This window comes from Pteropus vampyrus, unplaced genomic scaffold (assembly GCF_000151845.1).
Source record: "Pteropus vampyrus isolate Shadow unplaced genomic scaffold, Pvam_2.0 Scaffold74, whole genome shotgun sequence".
NCBI classification, from domain to species: domain Eukaryota; kingdom Metazoa; phylum Chordata; class Mammalia; order Chiroptera; family Pteropodidae; genus Pteropus; species Pteropus vampyrus.
Genome location: NW_011888855.1, coordinates 755,975 through 772,066, shown reverse-complemented (window position 1 = coordinate 772,066; position 16,092 = coordinate 755,975). Strand labels below are relative to the sequence as shown.

At 54.1% G+C, this 16,092-nt stretch overlaps 1 protein-coding gene across 8 annotated transcripts in view; it reads right to left on the bottom strand.

The window, feature by feature from the left end:
• FAM193B (family with sequence similarity 193 member B) overlaps window positions 1–16,092 on the bottom strand; it is a 30,540-nt gene that overhangs the window by 971 nt on the left and 13,477 nt on the right. For 4 of the 8 annotated variants that reach the window (XM_011362175.2, XM_011362180.2, XM_011362181.2 and 1 more), the window contains 8 exons: window positions 15,730–15,972; window positions 14,726–14,951; window positions 13,215–13,614; window positions 10,496–10,697; window positions 9,386–9,625; window positions 2,328–3,351; window positions 2,117–2,192; window positions 1,179–1,276 (listed from right to left, as the gene is read on the bottom strand). In XM_011362175.2, the coding sequence (XP_011360477.1) occupies window positions 1,180–1,276; window positions 2,117–2,192; window positions 2,328–3,351; window positions 9,386–9,625; window positions 10,496–10,697; window positions 13,215–13,614; window positions 14,726–14,951; window positions 15,730–15,972 (2,508 nt within the window). In that variant the 3' untranslated portion in view covers window position 1,179. The remainder of the gene's footprint in view (window positions 1–1,178; window positions 1,277–2,116; window positions 2,193–2,327; window positions 3,352–9,385; window positions 9,626–10,495; window positions 10,698–13,214; window positions 13,615–14,725; window positions 14,952–15,729; window positions 15,973–16,092) is intronic. The other 4 variants (XM_011362177.2, XM_011362182.2, XM_011362176.2 and 1 more) reach the window with 3 other exon arrangements.

Sequence of the window (16,092 nt, the reverse complement as noted above, 5' to 3'; positions counted from 1 at the left end):
CATTCCTGGTTCTGGTGGAGGTGGAGAAGAGAAGCAGGAGGGCACCTTGACCCAAGCGGCAGCTCTTGGGAGTGTGGACATCTCAGTTTGGCAAAGGATCAGGGAGCCCAGTCTCTCAGAGCAATGGGTTTGAGGCAAGTCTGAAGCCATTTCTGACTCTGGTGACAGGCAGCCCAGCCCCGAAGGCTGCCTCTAAGGAGCTAAGGCCAGCATCAAAGGAGGGGAATCCTGACCCAGAGGGACAGGGAGGCTTAGCCAAGGATCCAGGAAGTCTGCCTCCTTGGCCCAGGGAGGGGGGAGGGGGACAGTGAGGACACCCTCTTGGGGTGTCTGTGGATTCAGCTTCCCCTCTCCTCACTGGTCCCAGCCTGCCCTAGGGCAGCTATGTGGTTGCCAGAAAGGCCTAATCCCAGAGACACAGGGCTGAGATCTGGCACTGCACCTCCATCGGGCCCCAAGCCCAGCACCAGAGCTGGCCTGCCAGCTACCCTTCTTCCTCTATACTATGGTCCTCAGCCCATCGCCTTCTCCATTCTTCTGTTCTCAGTCCAGATCATCATCTGACAGGTCAACATTTCAGACAACACGACCTGTGCAGGTGGCCAGAAGGGGAGGTCACAGCTGAGCTAGTGGCCAGGCCTCTTCTTCCAGGAGGCAGCACCGCTATTCATTTCCTTATGGAACCTACTCTGTTTAAGGAGAGTGTCCCCCAACTCTGCTAGGCCTAAGTGACCTCCAAGGCCTTGGTCTAGCTTGGCTGTCCATGCTGATCCCTTGGGGCTGGCCCTGGTAGCCTGCATGGAGGAGCCAGGCTCAGCAGAGATTCAACCCTGAGGCTGATAATGTCAGGGGTGTGGGTAGCCCTCTGGGCCCACTGGGCACTTGGGGAGGCAGCTGGCAGCGGAAGTGGAGGTCTGATGGAGATACCCCAGGGGGTGGCAATGCAGGAAGGGGCAAGAGGGCCTGGCCCAGAGGGGAGAGATAAACGGCCTAGGGATAAATGGCCTCAGGAAGAGAAGAGATGGGGCTTGTTCCTTCGGACAGCATAGCCTGCTGGGTTGTCACTGTGGAGATGTGACAGGGGGCAGGGCTGCCAAGCCTCAGCTCAACTCTCTGTGCCTCAGAGCACAGGAGCTAGCAGGGAGGGAATGAACATAACACTTGGGGGTCTCTTATACCTCACTGAGCTGTGCTGGGAGCAGTTTTCTTGAGGCTGAAATTGGTCCAATTCACAGCAACTTTCTGACGTGTTTGCTTTGCAGAATCCAAACAGAACCTGTCAGGTTTGGGGAAGGGAGTACACAGGAGAAGCACAATCAGAGATCCCTCTTGCTTCCTGGACCCCTCTCTTAGACCCATGTGTCCTGATCACTAAAGAAGCCAAGTCAACTGTGCGCAACCCCACCAGCTCCTGGGTGTTGGGGTCTAGCAGGTAAGGGAGCTGTGCTAGCTGCGGGGGCTTCCTGGCCAAAGCACTCACAAGCCCAGGGGTGTATGAAGACAGTGACACTGTCTTGGGATTCAGCCCCCTTCTTACCCTGTATTTCCCTCTAGCTATACTGGGCCCCCTACTGTTCCAAGAACGATATGTTTCTTTCACCCTTACATCTTTATACGTGCCGACTCCACTGTCATGAATACCCTTTTGGTTTTGCCTGGCCCACTCATTCTTAATCAAATTTTGGCCTGGTCACCAACTCTTCTGGGAGGGCTTCCCGAGCTGCCCCCACTCCAGCTTGCTCTGCAGTCCCTTTTCCAGGCCCAGCCCTCACTCCCTTAATAGTACTAGACTGGAAGTCTATGCTCTCTCCTCATCTGGACTGTCTGGTTTGCTTCTGCCCCAGAGCTCAGTCCAGGCAGAGCAGAGGAAGTACAAGTGAATAAACAAAGTGAATGAGACTGGAAAAAGCCCTGGTTCTTGGGATCTGATATGCCTCCTTCGCCTGATCCCTTGCACCCTCCCACATGCCCTGAACTGCCAAGTGACTCCCTAAGTTCCAGCAGATAGGCTGGTGGGAGAGCATGGGGGGCTGGAAAGGCCCTCCCTTCAAGGGTGCAGGGCTGAGAGGCCGTCCTGAGGTTGGATGTGGACAGAGCGGCAGGCGCCCACACCTACCTCTTGAAGTACTCCACCTCTCGGTCAGTCTCATCCATCTCCACCCCATCCATGTCCTTGGGCAGGAACACATCGTCTAGGAAGACATAGCCAGTGGGGCTCAGTGCCCACAGCCAGGCCTCTGGGTCAGTGCTGCCCATACACAAGGACTGCCCTCCACCCCATGGCTTGGCTGGGGGCAGGGGTCAGCCACTGTTCCTGGCGCACTCACCCAAGGAAGAGGCCGACTTCTCCTGCTTGTTGCGGCTGCGGCGGTTGCGGCCCTTGGCCTGTGGCAAGCTCTGTGGCCTTGCTGGGCCCGGGGGCTGCACAGACTCCTGCTCTGGAGGCCGTGCCTTGGCCTCACCTGGCCAGTTTCGCCATGAGCTGCCCTTCTCCTTGTCAGCTTTGGGGCTGCCTGCCCAGCCTGGTCCTGGCCGGCTCCCCCGGCTTCCTTCTCCGAACTCCGCACAGCTGCCCACTTTGGGAGGCTCCGGGGCCTTGCCTGGTTGCTTGGGGCTGGGGTTCTGGCTCTTGGCACTGGGAGCCTCCAGGCTGGCCAAGGGTCGGGGAGCTGGGCTTGCCTCACTCTTCTTGGCCTGAATGCCCTGTCTTTTGCCTTTCCGTGGCTTCCCACCTGAGGCCACAGACTCAGGCAGCTCCTCCTTGCAACTGGGGACTTCCTTTGGGCTTGGTTCCTCAGAGGTGGTGTTGCCTGGCTTGGGTGTCTTGACCCAGATCACCCGGGACAGGTTGGGTACAGTGTTGAGTCTCCTCACTAACCCATTCTCGGGGTTAATACCGGGAGGGGGGCCCCTCACCTCTGTCCACGGTGGGTGGGGGCCTTGCATTTCTGCCCATGGTGGGGCTGGCTCGCCTGGAGCTTGTAACGTGTGGTTCTGAGGGGAGCCCAAAGTCAAAGGGGACAGGTCCAGGTTGATGTCAGGGTGATGCTCTGAGGGGCCATTGAGGTTCGAGGCGGGTAGGCTCTGGGGATCTGGCTCAACAGCCCCTTCGCTGGAGAAGCCATTGCCGTCGGTGCTGAGCTCATGCGCACTGAAGCCAGTGCGGAGGGAGTCCTTGACGGTGTTCTTGATCTCGCGTAGACGGCCACTCAGGAAACTGCTGACCCGATCCAGTTCCCGGTCCGGCCACTCCAAAAGCTTCTCCCGGGCGGGCCTCTGCTCCCGGTTTCCGGAAACACCACGATTCACCTGCTTTAGAGCTTCTGCTGCCAACTGGGCCTTCTCCTTTTCCTGCAATACAAGAGGCAGTTTCAGTAGGGGCCTGGCAGCTGCCAGGTACACTGTGACACCTGACACACCAGTGTGGGGCCCAGCTTTGCCATAACTGGTTGGAGGAAGGGCCTCAGGATCCTGGCCTGCTTGCCCACTCTGCGAGAGTAAAGAGTAAGTGCGACTAGGCAGGTACGTGTCCTGGGGGTAGAGGCAGTTACACCCAGAGGGCAGGGTTTTTCCAGCGTGGTTGTGCAGAGCCCTAGTGTCAATACTAGGGCCTAAGAAGGTGAGCTCAAGATTCAATAGCTAATTGAATCTTGCCTCCCAGGCTTCAGCTTGACCAATCCAGCTATTTGCTGAGTCTCAGTGGACTCATCTGCAAAATAGGGACAACACTGGAGTGAAGATCAAAGCAAGGATGCATGTGAGAAAGACGGCTGCTACGGAGTCCTTCTCTCCAATTCTGTAGGTAGCAGGGGAAAAGCCGTGTCATCATGCAGGTCATTTAGGAAAGAAGATGTGGAGCTGAGACTTCTCTGGGTGGCCGGGAATGTATGTGCTCTCCTGATGCTATGTATGGGTGCCACTGAAGAGGGCGAAGTTCCCATAGGCATGCCACTCATTTCTCAACTGGCCTCAAGTAATTAAGGGCATGGCTAAACTGTGCCCCACAGCATACAATGACAGCCACATGGGCCCCCAGGCAAGATGTAAAAGCAGCCCCTTGGCCCATGTGAGGCCAGGCCCTGCCAATCCATGTGGACAGAGCCAGAACTGGAGAACGAAAAGGAAAGTCTGTGGGCTGAGCCACCCACCCCTCTGCCCAACCTCAAGCAACAACAGGCCAAGAAGGCCTTTTGAGGAGACAGGAGACAGATGTCAAAGGCCTATAGGAAGGAGGCAGTGGTGTGGTGCCAGGGGCTAGATGACTTCCGCCATCTCACATATTTCTTAGCTGACTTGAGGATGAAGGGGGAGAAACAGAAAAAGGAAAGTGGGGAGAGAAAAGAGGACTTGCCACCACCTCAGAGTCAATTTAAAGCAGGCATGTGTTTAATTTATTCTCGTCTTTTTTGAACACTGGCTCCACAACTGACTAGGACCTTGGACATATCACTTATTCTCTGAACCTTACTATCTTCATTGGTAAATTTGGGAGAAAAATGACCTACCTATATACCTCATAGGGTTGCTATAAGGACATCTGAGAAGGTGGACCCTTTTCCCCAGGCGCAAGTAAGGCGAGGCCTTGGCACTGTGGTGCTCAGGTGAGGGAGCAGCTGTCTGGATCAGTGTTTCCAGCTGTGTGCCATGAAATTCAAGGTCATGGGCCGAGCTCCGAGGCCGTGGGGATGCACAAAGGACTAGAAGGCCCTTCTCTTCACTCCTCCCCTGCACCAGAATGGCTTTGCTTTGTTAGAAACTGAGTTCCATGGAAGACTTCATTTGCAGAAGAGAATTCTGCTGCTATACAAAGATGTCTGAAAACTGCTGGTGCAGAGGGAGCGATGTGGAACCACATACAATTTGGTAGTGAAAAAGGGAAAGCACAGAAACACACATTTTCTTCGGGTACTATGAGCTTGGTATTCCCATATGTTGTTTCATTTAATCCTCACAACTGCACTTGCTGCATCATTATTCTCAATTTACAGATGAGGACTCAACTTCAGAAAGAAAAAGGAAGTGGCCCAAGGTTACACGGCTAGTAAGTGGCAGAGTTGAGATAGCACACCAGCTGTAATCTGCAGAAGTTCTTATGTTTTTCAATCCTGTCTGACAATCACTTCTTGAACACCGACTCTGAGGAACTGGGCTGGGTGCTGAGAGCTCAGCAGTGCAGGAGACAGTCTCTGCTCGCTGACTCGAGTCTGCTGGGCAGAGAGACGTGCAAACAGGCTGTTTAACTGTGCGTGACAGTGACAAGAGCTACAGAGAAGCAAGCACAAGGTGCTCTGGGAACCCAGACTCAGCTATCAGGGAATGCTTCCCAGCAGCAGTTATCTCCCTGGGTATGACAGCTGAGGGGGACTATCCTGGTGAAAGAGAGACAAGCACTTTCCAGACAGAAGGAAGAACAAGTGGAAAGGCTGGAAAATGGTAAAGCACAATATCTTTAGGGGATGCAAACCACTCAGAGATACTGCTGGAGCCAAGATTTCTTTTGGGGAGGTGGGGTGGGTAGGAAGGCCAGAAAGGACAGACTTAGAGGAAGGTGGTGAGCTAAGTAGGGGCTGGGTCCTGAAGAGCCCTGCAGGCCGTGCTCCAGGCTGGGTTCGATCCTGAGGGCAACGTGCAGCCACTGAAGGCTTTTAAAGTAGTGGCTGTTAGGTGGAGAGAAGTGGACGGTTTGAGCTATTTGGGGAGGTAGGGTGGCCAGGACTCTTGGTGATGGGCGGGGACAGAGATCAAGATGAGTCACACAAACAACCCAACACCCACTATGCTGCTCTAGCAGCCAGTTGGAATGAGCGCTCACTCTGCCAAACCTTTCCGTGCATCACTCCATTTCATTCTCGCAACAATCTGAGTTATGTTCTACTGTTATTCTCATTTTATGGATGAAGAAACTGAGGCTTGGAGGTTAAGTGATTGGCCCAAGGTCATACAGCAAGTGTGGCAGAGCCAGGTTTCAAACTGAAGTCCAAATCCAAGGCCCGCTGCTCCCAATCACCGTGACGCATTCCTCCCAGGGTGACACCTGGGTTCTGGTTCAGACAACTGGGCAGATGGTGGTGCATCCAACGAGACAGACAATGGAGGAGGAGGAGCAGGCCTCTTTGGAGAAAGACAACAAGCTCAGTTTTGGATGTGCTGAGTTTGAGTACCTGTGGGACGTTGTGAGGAGGTGCCCAGTGGCAGTAGCGGACATCAGTGTGACGTGCGTGGAGGAAACAGGTGGCTATACCCAACCAAGAGGCAACAGTATTTAGATGGCTCCTCTTGCCCGGGAAGATGTCCTCAGAGGGGAGAGAAGGGAGTAGAAGAAGAGGTACTCACGAAGGAGAACAGAGAAGAGGGCAGAGAGGAAGGTGAGCGATGGGCAGACCCCAGCACTCTCACTGTCCTTTCTCTGTCCCCCGACTGAAGGCGGAGGAGCCAAAGTACACAATGTCTGGAAAGGAGAACAAACACAAATGGGAGATGTCACCTAGTGGATAAAGATGACCCAGGAGAATAGGATTTGAATTTAGCAACAAAGAAGTCACACGTGGCTCTCAGCAGGGGTAGGGGGTGGTGGTGTAGTGAGTGTACAGAAGTAAAGACAGTGAAGCAGAGAAAAAACAGTATTCAAGAATTTGGCTGTGATGAGAGGAAAGAGACGGGGGTGGGGCGGGGGTGAGACGGAGGGCTGTATGCTCAATGAAACAGTTTGCTTTTAAAAAAGAGAGTACCAGGCAATGGAATGCTGATGGGAAACAGCCCAGGGGAGAGGCTGCAGCCACAGGACTGGAAGTCAGTGTGAGCCTGAAGAGGTGGCAAAGGACTGCGTGGGCCTTAGGAATGGGGTAACTCATCCCTCATGACAAGAAAGTCTGCAGGTGGGGTGGTTGAGAGAGTGCTTGTCCACTGGCCTTGCTGGGACAGGAAGTAAGGTTATTTGCCAAAAAATGAGGTGGGGGTGGGGTGGGAAAACCTGGAAGTTAGAGGCCTGACAAAGGGGCTGTGATGAAGTGGTGACGAGCAAGAACACTAGGGAGCTGCAGAGGCCTGCAAGGCAGTGTGGGGGCTCAGCAAGCAGGAGACCCCGTGGCCTGGTGCCACAGCGTCAGTGCTTTCCTTGGGTCTGGGGGGAGGGGCAGGTTGGGGTCGAACCCAGGGCTGCAGCTTTTCTGAGTAGATGTTAACGGAAGGGCAATGGGGCAAGGAATTGAGAGTATTGGTAAGAAGTGAGTAAATGATGATCAAGGGATCTCACCTGGCCCGGGAAGAGGAGAAAGAGGCAGGTGACAGTCCTCAGTGGATAAAGAGGAGTGGCCAGAAGGTTGCAGATGAGAGAGCCAACAGTCAGTTCCAAAGCAGCAGGGGTTAGCCCGTGAAGGGGAGAGTCACAGTCTGGGAACGTATAAGGGAGCAGAAGAAGGACACTCGCCTTTTTTCATCTCCCGAGGTGGGAGAGAACCAACAGTCTCCACTGTGTGACTCCCAGGGAAAGCTTGGGTTTTGGTAAACAGCCAGATTGCAAGCTCAGGTGGAGGGACACAGGGGGAGGCTGATGTAGAAACAGGTAATGACCATGATCACCTCTCATATGATGTTGCGACTGCCTGCTTCCTCTGTGTCCTCTAGACTGGGCTGGGTAGACAGCAGCTGGGGAGCAAGTTTCTGAATGAGTGAGCAGTGTGTGAAATGGCAGACTAGAGAGATGTAAAAGGTGTATCAGGAGTGTAGAGGGAGAAGTTACCCGAGCAAGTCTGCAAAAAAGGAGACATCTAAGCTGAGCTCAGAGGAAATTATCAGGAGGAAAAAGGGGTGGGGGTAGGGTGGGGGAGGCGGGAAGGAGAGCACTACTAGTGAAGGAGAAAGAGTTATGAAAAGCACACCAGGTCTGGGAACTGCGAAGCACACTTGCTGGGATGTAACTGCCTCAAGAGCTCAGGAAAGGCCGCTGCTGCCCACCGGACACCTAGGCAACATTGGATGAGAGAAAGAAAGTGCAAACTGCTTTCTGAAGGCAGCGGTGGGACCCCTTGGCTCACTGCTGCAGGGCAAAGGTCCTGGTTGTTCTTTGGGCTGGAAAAAGATGGAGAACCACGGCTGCTTTCAAGAGCACCAGGGCTGTTTGACCACCCAGGACCTGGAGCTAGCTGGTTGTCAAACCCGATCTTGTCGGCTGCTGGGTTCCTGAGTGCAGCATTGCGCAGACGCAGCTCGGGGCAGGCAGGTGAAGTGGTAATGAGGCGGCAGGGGACGGCCATCAAGCTCTGGGGCTAGCCTGGCATCGGGGCTGCCTGGAAAGGACTCACGGGAGTCTCTCCTCAGCCCTCGGGGATGCGCTCCCTGGGTCATTCTCATGGCTTCAATTACAACTCCGTGCTGGCAACTCCCAGCCCCGCGCCTCCATCTCCACTTGGATGTCTCGTGAGAACCTCTGAGTCAATGTGTCCCAGCTGAATTCCCGTCTTCTGCTAATCCCATCCTTGCTCAGTGAAAAGCACGCCATCCTGCCAGTCACCCAAGCAAACACCTGGGAGACAACCCTAACTCCTGCATCTCCCTGTCCTGTAACGAGATCACCAAAGCTTGTCACTCTCCTTCCTCTGAAAATCCACCTCCTGCTGCAGCCCCACCATGAAGCATCTCTACCCTGGCCCTCGGCTTTCCTGGAGTGTCACCCTGCCAGCCTCCCCTCCCTATTGCCACACAGTAATCTCAGCATACAGATCTGACCAAGTGCATTCTTCGATTAAAGCTCTCTAGTGACTTTCTTTCAGCTGCGAGATCAAGTCAAAGCTCTCCTGCAGGGCCTACAAGGCCCTCCGTCACCTCCACCATCTGTCCTGCCTCTTGTCTGAGCCCAAGCTACAGTGCTGCTGGGAGGGTCCTCCATCATGAATTTATATTCACTCCCTGTGACCCAATTCCCGAGTCAGCCTCTTGGTACAGTTATTTCCAGCATGCCCAGGCAGGATGGGGGTCTTCCCTCATGCCAGTAGTTGTCACACACTAAAGTGCTCATCCAGTTTGGGTCAGTCTCTCTAGTGGATCGAGTTTCTCCAGGGTGAGAACTTAACCGTAACATGCTCTGGCTCCTAGTATTTGCAAAAATGTTTGTTGAATGAGTAAATGACTGACTGACTGAAGTAAGTCCTGGGCTTGGAGGAATCCAGTAAGCGGCTTCTGAGGCCAGGACTCGTTTGTCCTCCACTCATTGAGCCCCAGTCTCCCTGACCCTGTTGCCTCACAAACTCATTGAGACCTTCCCAGAGTAGTGAGCCACAGCAAGGCTTTTGGGCAGCCAGCACCAGTCATGACCCAGAAGTCCTGGGGTTGGGGCGAAGGACTCCTCGGGGAGAAGAGGTGGTAGAGCTTGGCTCCCCTCCACACCCACCTTCTTTTTCAGCTTGTGCCGGGCCCGTTTGGCGGCCCTGGCGCTGTTGGGGACTTTGGGTTCCGTGCTGTTGATGAATTCCAGCAGCTCATCCACATCTCGGTGGTCCACGGCGGGCTCCCCAGGGATCCCGCCCAGGGCGCCCCCCTTCATGGGCAGCTCCTCTTTCCGCCTGGTCAGCCTTGAGCGGAGCTTCTCTCGGATCTCGGTATAATTCCGACTCGTCGGGGCAGCGGGTGGCTGGGGGAGGGGGAGGTGCTGACATTACACCCCGGGCCTGGGAAGCCCGTGGCACTCCCACCCGCTAGCACCAAACATGTGGTGAGAAGCGAGACAACTGTTTTTTCTCCCAGAGCCACAGAGGCCAAATGGCTTCACCCTCAGCCAGGCCGGAGCCCAGGCAGTGGTGGGTGGGGGGTGGGAGGTAGGAGGCACATGACAGTGCTGGGAGCACACTGGCCTAAGAGCCAGGCTTCATCACTTAGAAGCTGTATGACCTTGGGCAGGTCACTGAGTCTTGTGAGCCTCAATTTAGTCATCTCTAAAGTGAGGATAATCCCTAGCTCAAAGGTGACGAGCAACGGAACTATGTTCATTTCTTCCGTCCTCAACTGCTCTCCCCTAGCCGGCAGCCCTTTCCTCTTCACCTTGGGAGCCTTCTGAACTGCTTCCTCCCCCTGTCCAGAGACAGCATGTACTCTGCTCTGAGCCTCTTTCCTGGTGCCATCTGTGCTCCCGGCCTGTCCCTTGACTGGCTCTCACACCTGGGGACCGAGAGCCTCTGCTGCCACTCTGCCTTCATCACGCACAAGCGTTCACTTCTTTGTGATTACACACATACACATACTCATCAGAATCATAGCTTTCTCTCTGCCATTTCCTTTCCTTTTGCCTAAAGAAAAAAAGTCAATCTTAAGAGAAGCCGTGAAAAGAGCAAAGGCAGCAAAATGTTAAACCCCTACCTCATCAGTGTGCTGTGAGGGTCAAGTGAGCAGATGCAGGTGCGAGGATTCACAGGGCCCAGCGCGGTCCCTAGAGCAAGGGGCAAGTGGGCGCGCCTTGGGCCCCCATGGCTGGCCCCCAGCCCTCATTGCCCGCAGGCTCACTCACCGCACTGTGGCCGAAGAACTCACAGTAGCAGCAGTCACAGAACTTGCCATCTCTCTGGTGGGCGGAGGATGATGTGCAGGAGCTGCGCTCTGAGCTGCTGTCTTCTTCCTCGCCCAGACCCTCGTCTGCCTCGCAGGGCTGGGGCAGCGGGCAGGCCGGGCCACTGTGTGGGAACTTGTGTCCCTTGCACCCAGAGTCTCTGCTGATGAGGAAGAAAGACAGGCCCAAAGGTAAGAGAGGGCAGGAGCAGGATGCAATGCAAGCCGGGAAGCAGCCCCGTGTCGTCCCACTGGCCTTCCGTAGCCCCATCTCACAGGGGCTGAGGGGTCAGGCCTCATCAGGGCCTCTCACAGGACAGGGGCCTAACTCCGGAAAGGTCCCCCATGCCTCCCCGGCCCATACCCACTGTGTGATCCTCCTGGATTCTGAGGGCACCATGCGCAACTCTATCCTACCATCTACCACACTTTATTGCAATGGTCTGTTTGTCCATTTGTCTCAGAGCAACCATGAGCCCTCCAAAGGCAGGGACCATGTCGCTTCTATTTTTGGGTCTCAGTGTGGAGCATAACCACCTTACACACAGTAGGTGCTCAGTAAGTAGGTGTCTGAACAGATTAGTGGGCTGATGGCTCCCTTGGAGCATCCAAAGGTCAGCAGGGTCAGTCTCCTTTCATTCTAAAGCTCTAGGCCTGAGTCTGCGCCAGTGGCTGGAGTTGCCTTTGTGGGACGTTGCGGTTCGGAAAGCAAACGTGCCTTGTGAGACACAGACTCTAAGTGCTCCTGTTTGTGCCAGGTGCTGTATTCAGTATAAGATTTTTAACCATCTCTCACAGCCTGCAAAATCATGTCGCTATCGCCACTGTGCAGTGGAGGAGACAGGCTCAGAGTGCCTCAGTGCTTTGCTCAAGGAGTGGTCGGACTCAGCCAGGTCTGTGGGCGAAGTTCATGCTTGCCCCCTGTACTGCTCTGATGACCTCAGGAAGCACGACAGCTTCTCGTAATATAGACTGTTTTCCCAGGTGAGGAACAGACAGGCCTGCAAATTCCCAGAACTGGAGCAGAAGTACCAGAGCCTGAATCCCAGGTCCCTTGGCAGTGGGAGTCCAGTGGAAGGGTGGGGAAGAGGCCGGGAGGAGGCCGGGAGGAGGCCGGGAGGAGGCCGGGAGGAGGCTCAGCTCCAGGGCGGGTCCCGCATGGGGCACGGGGTAGAATAGGTGGGGCAGGAATCACTCCCAGTGGTGCTTGTAGAAGCTTAATCCAAACTGACCACTCTTTCATCAACTACATTAGCAAAATTAAAATGCCCAGTGCACCCGAGAATATGGAGACCAGCACCCTAATAATGGTGCTATGTCATTTTGGAGAGCACTCTGGAAAGCAACTTTTCAATGTGTATTAAGAACCCTTCTCAAAAAAGCAAAACGAACAACAACAACAAAAGAAAGACATCCTGATATCCTTTAAACCAGCAGTCTCCAACCTTTTTGGCACCAGGGACCGGCGCTCCTATGAGAACCTAATGCCTGACAATCTGAGGTGGAGCTGGGGTGGTGACGCTAGCGCTGGGGAGCAGCTGCAAATACAGATGAAACTCTGCACACTCACCAGCTGCTCACCTCCTGCTGTGTGGTCTGGTTCCTAACAGGCCACGGACCAGTACTGATACCTAGGAGTTGGAGACCCTTGCTTTAAACCAAGAACTTTTTCATTCTGAGGGGTCTATTCCAAGGAGAAAAACCCCCAAATGAAAAAAGCTTTAGGCAAAAACACCTTTAGACATTATTTATAATGTTCAAATGCTGGAATGACTAAATGTTCAACAAGGGGAGAAGAGCAAAGTGGACTGTGGCGAGCATCCTCCAGCCTGTGAAGCCACGGCTCAGGAGACCACATGAGATCCTCACAATGCCAAGTGAGACCAGGCAATGAAAAACCGAATAGACAGCACCAGCACCGCATGGGAGAGACTCGGCCACCAACGCCGTGCAAGGGAGACACCAAGGGAAAACTGCTAAGAGTGGTGATACCGGGGTGGGTAGGATTTTAGGATAGAAAAATATAAATGCAGAATAAACATAAATCTGATTTATAATATAAAAATACATACCTACCTTCTCCAAAGAACTCTTATCTTTCAAATACATATTAATACAACCTTTCTCAGTACCAAGAGTGACTTTCAGGACCCTAAAGACATAATTCCTAACTCAAACACAGATTTGGGTGCAAGGATACTTATAAGCTTTATCAATAATGATTAAAAACTGGAAATGCCTAAATGTCTAGGAATGGAGGAATGACAAATTATGCTAGACCTATACAATAAGACATTATGTGGCCAATGAAAAGTTTTTGAAGAATTTAACTGGGGAAATGATCATGGTATAATGTTAAAAAATAACTACACAAAAATGTATATAGAACAGGGACTTAATTATGTTACATACAGAAATGTTGGGACGAAAAACTACTGCAGCATTAGAAATTTATCCTTAGGGTATAAGGACATTTTTTTCTTTGCACATTTCTAAATTTTTCCAAGTTTTTAAAAAATAATAAACACATTTCCTTTATAATTGGAAAAACAAACAAACAAAAAACCCATAAAGAATCTACCCTTTAATTTCCAACCCAAAGGTATCCTTTGCAAAGTATTCCAAAACTCTTAAGCCCAAGTCAGCAGGCAGTCTGCCCTTCAGGCCACTCCCCGGCTTACCTGTGAGTGTTTGGGAGCTGCTGCGAGCTCGGTGCTGGGAGCAGAGGCCCATTGCAGGGCCCACCACAGGGTCCGCTGCAGTGCCCACTACAGGGGTGGCCGCACCCCGAGAAAGGTGGAGGCATCTTCAGGAGCGGCATGCTGGTGGAGGGCAGGTGGGGGCTCTGACATGCCCCTGGGGAGTGGGGGGCGGCGGCAGCAGCCACAGGGCATTCCGAAGCCTGGGCAGGGAAAGGCGCTGCTGGGGTGCTAGGCAACAGGTGCGGGTGAGGCGCTGAGCCAAAGGATCCAGGGTGAGAGGGGATCAGCGATGCTGGCTGGGGGTGGTGGCCAGTGGGGCTGTTGGGTGGAGCAGTGAGGTCTGCGTGCCGGTGGTGCTCCAAGATGGGGAAAACCTCACCTGTGGGCAGATGGGGAATAAGGTGTCGGAACAGGAGCCAAGACTCCAGGAAAGCAGGCCTGAGGGCCCGCTGCCCCTGCCTCCTGCTTTCTGTGACCAGAGAGACCTGTCTGGGCACAGCCTCTCAGCAGTGGACCCATGAGCTTTGGGGAATGTCCAGCAGTGCCACCTTGGGCTGAGGGTTTCTCTGCAGGTAACAGCTTGGCTGGACAGGCTGGAGGAGCTCAGGCCTGAGGGAGGAGGTACCAGGAATGCCAGCCCCAAGGAAGGCCACACCCCTCAACCTTGGTACAAGAGGGGAAATGCATTCTGTCAGGGTTGCTCTAGGGCCTGCTGGCTCAGGCATTCCTCAGGCCCAGGGCAGGGCTGCAGAAGCCAGTGGAGCAGCAGGCATGACAGCAGGAGGCGGTTCTGCATCTGGGCCAAGAAGGCTGAGGCAGCCAGGGGAAGCCAGACTCTGGTGGTCTCGAAGTTCAGAGAAGTGGGAAAAGGCTTTCACGACTCTGGGGTTTATGCGCCACAACAACTGGAACTAGGTACTGCTCAACTTGCACAGTTCTGGGGGCGGCATCCCTCTGAGGAGCTCAGCCCTCCACTCAGAAGTAGACAGGAGTTCCATGTTTACACAGTACATCGGTAACTCCCGATTTCTCCTTCGAGTCTCTAAGGGTTACCTCAGGGTCTAAAGCAGGCTCAGACAGCTGCAAAATGGGCTAACAGTCAAGACAGCTTGCACTGCCAACCTCTTGTGGATGGAAGTGCACCCTTTTAACACCCACCTTAGGAAGGTCCTCTGTGCGGATGGAGGGGTCAGGTGTTAGAGGAGCTAAGCCCTAGCTCCCTTTAAGGGCCCTCCCAGACTCCACTTTCTATTCAGCCAGCACTCACCAGGTCCCTTTCCAGATCCAGTGGGAATAGCTGCCAGAGCCAAAGATGGTAGTAGTTTGTAACTTCAGAGTCCTGGAGAATGGGGTTTCCCCTTGCTTCCACCAGAACAGCTCTACTTCCACTTAATTTAATAACTGATCTTCCAGTTTATTTGAGCAAAGTGGTTAGGAAAACACAATGTCCACGTTTACAGACACAGATCTCTCTGAGTCCAGAGACTCACCGGGGATGGCAGGAGGACTCCCAAGCGAGCTGCCCGGCACGGCCCCGCTGGAGTGTGGGGAGTTCCAGAGGCCCGAGAGCTTATGTGCTGACAGGAATGAGCTGGGATCCCAGTCCCCTGAGTTCCCATGGCAGGACGAGGACGAGGATGATGAAGAGGAGGACGAAGAGGAATGAGAGTCACCCCCACAAGACTGTGATTTGCAAGATGTGTGTGACAAGGAGATCTGGAGAAGGGGTTAGAAAAAGGCCTATGACACAACAGCAGGCATCACAGCTGACCCAGTGCTGCCTAAGCTTACCCAGGAGAGCTTCCTCTCCAGGCCCCTGGGCCCCAGCCGGGAAGGGCTGTGCTGCCGAGGTGAGGTGAAGTGTGTGGGCACTGGTGAGAGACACTCTGAGGGGTGGGGTGGGGTGGGGTGGGGCGAGACTGCCTGTCAACTATGGGCCTGTGGGGGTGTCCTGAGAGCTGCAGAGGAGAGGAGGGTCTTTAAATCAAGAGTCCTGAAGCTGAACTGACTCTGGGAAAAGAGGGGTTGGAGGGGATGAGAAACAAGGACGTTGTGACCACTGTGATTCAGGAGAGGCAGACTAGTTGGTTCCCAACCTCCTGCAGGCCTTCTGAGACACGATGCAGACCCTCAAATCGACCTCTGTCCTCTACGTCACACTGGTTGGCTTTCAAGCTACCGCAGAGCTGAAGGCAGCTCGGTCACATGGAAGGGACAGGGTTTCCATCTATCAATACACCTACGAGCTGGCCCTCACACTGTGCACAGACTCTCCTAAGGGGTCGGTGGGCTGCCTGAAGCCTCTCTTCTTCCCCTACATGTGAACCCAAGCTGCTAATGCTGTGTGGGTACAGCCCAGCAGCCCCTCAGCTCCTGGGCGTAGGGGCTGCCCAAGGAGAGCCACCTGAGGACAGGGAAGGAACAGCTCGACAGTGTGACTTCTTTGGGCAGGCCATCTTCCTGCGCTCAGGGACCCTTCCCAGTGGTTACCTACCGCCACTGCATGCTCTCGACCTGTCTGTCTTTCATCTTCCTCCATGCTCCTTCGGCAGCTCTGGCAGACCCACAGAGGCATCTCGCCTAGGAGATTCTTGACGAGCTTTGGCATGAAGTCAGGGGGCAGCTTCTCACCCTGCAACACCAGTCCATTCTGGGAAGGACCTTCTTCCCAGCCTTTGCGTTCCCGATGACACAGCAGGCAACAGGTCTGCACAGACTGGCTGGAGGTGGGGGGAACCTGTCCAACAGACAGAAACAGGGTTTCCCAGGAGGGGAAGGCTCTGCTTAGAGATAATACTAACAATATTAATACTGTCACTTATTATATGCCACATACTGGGTTAGGCACTTTATATAC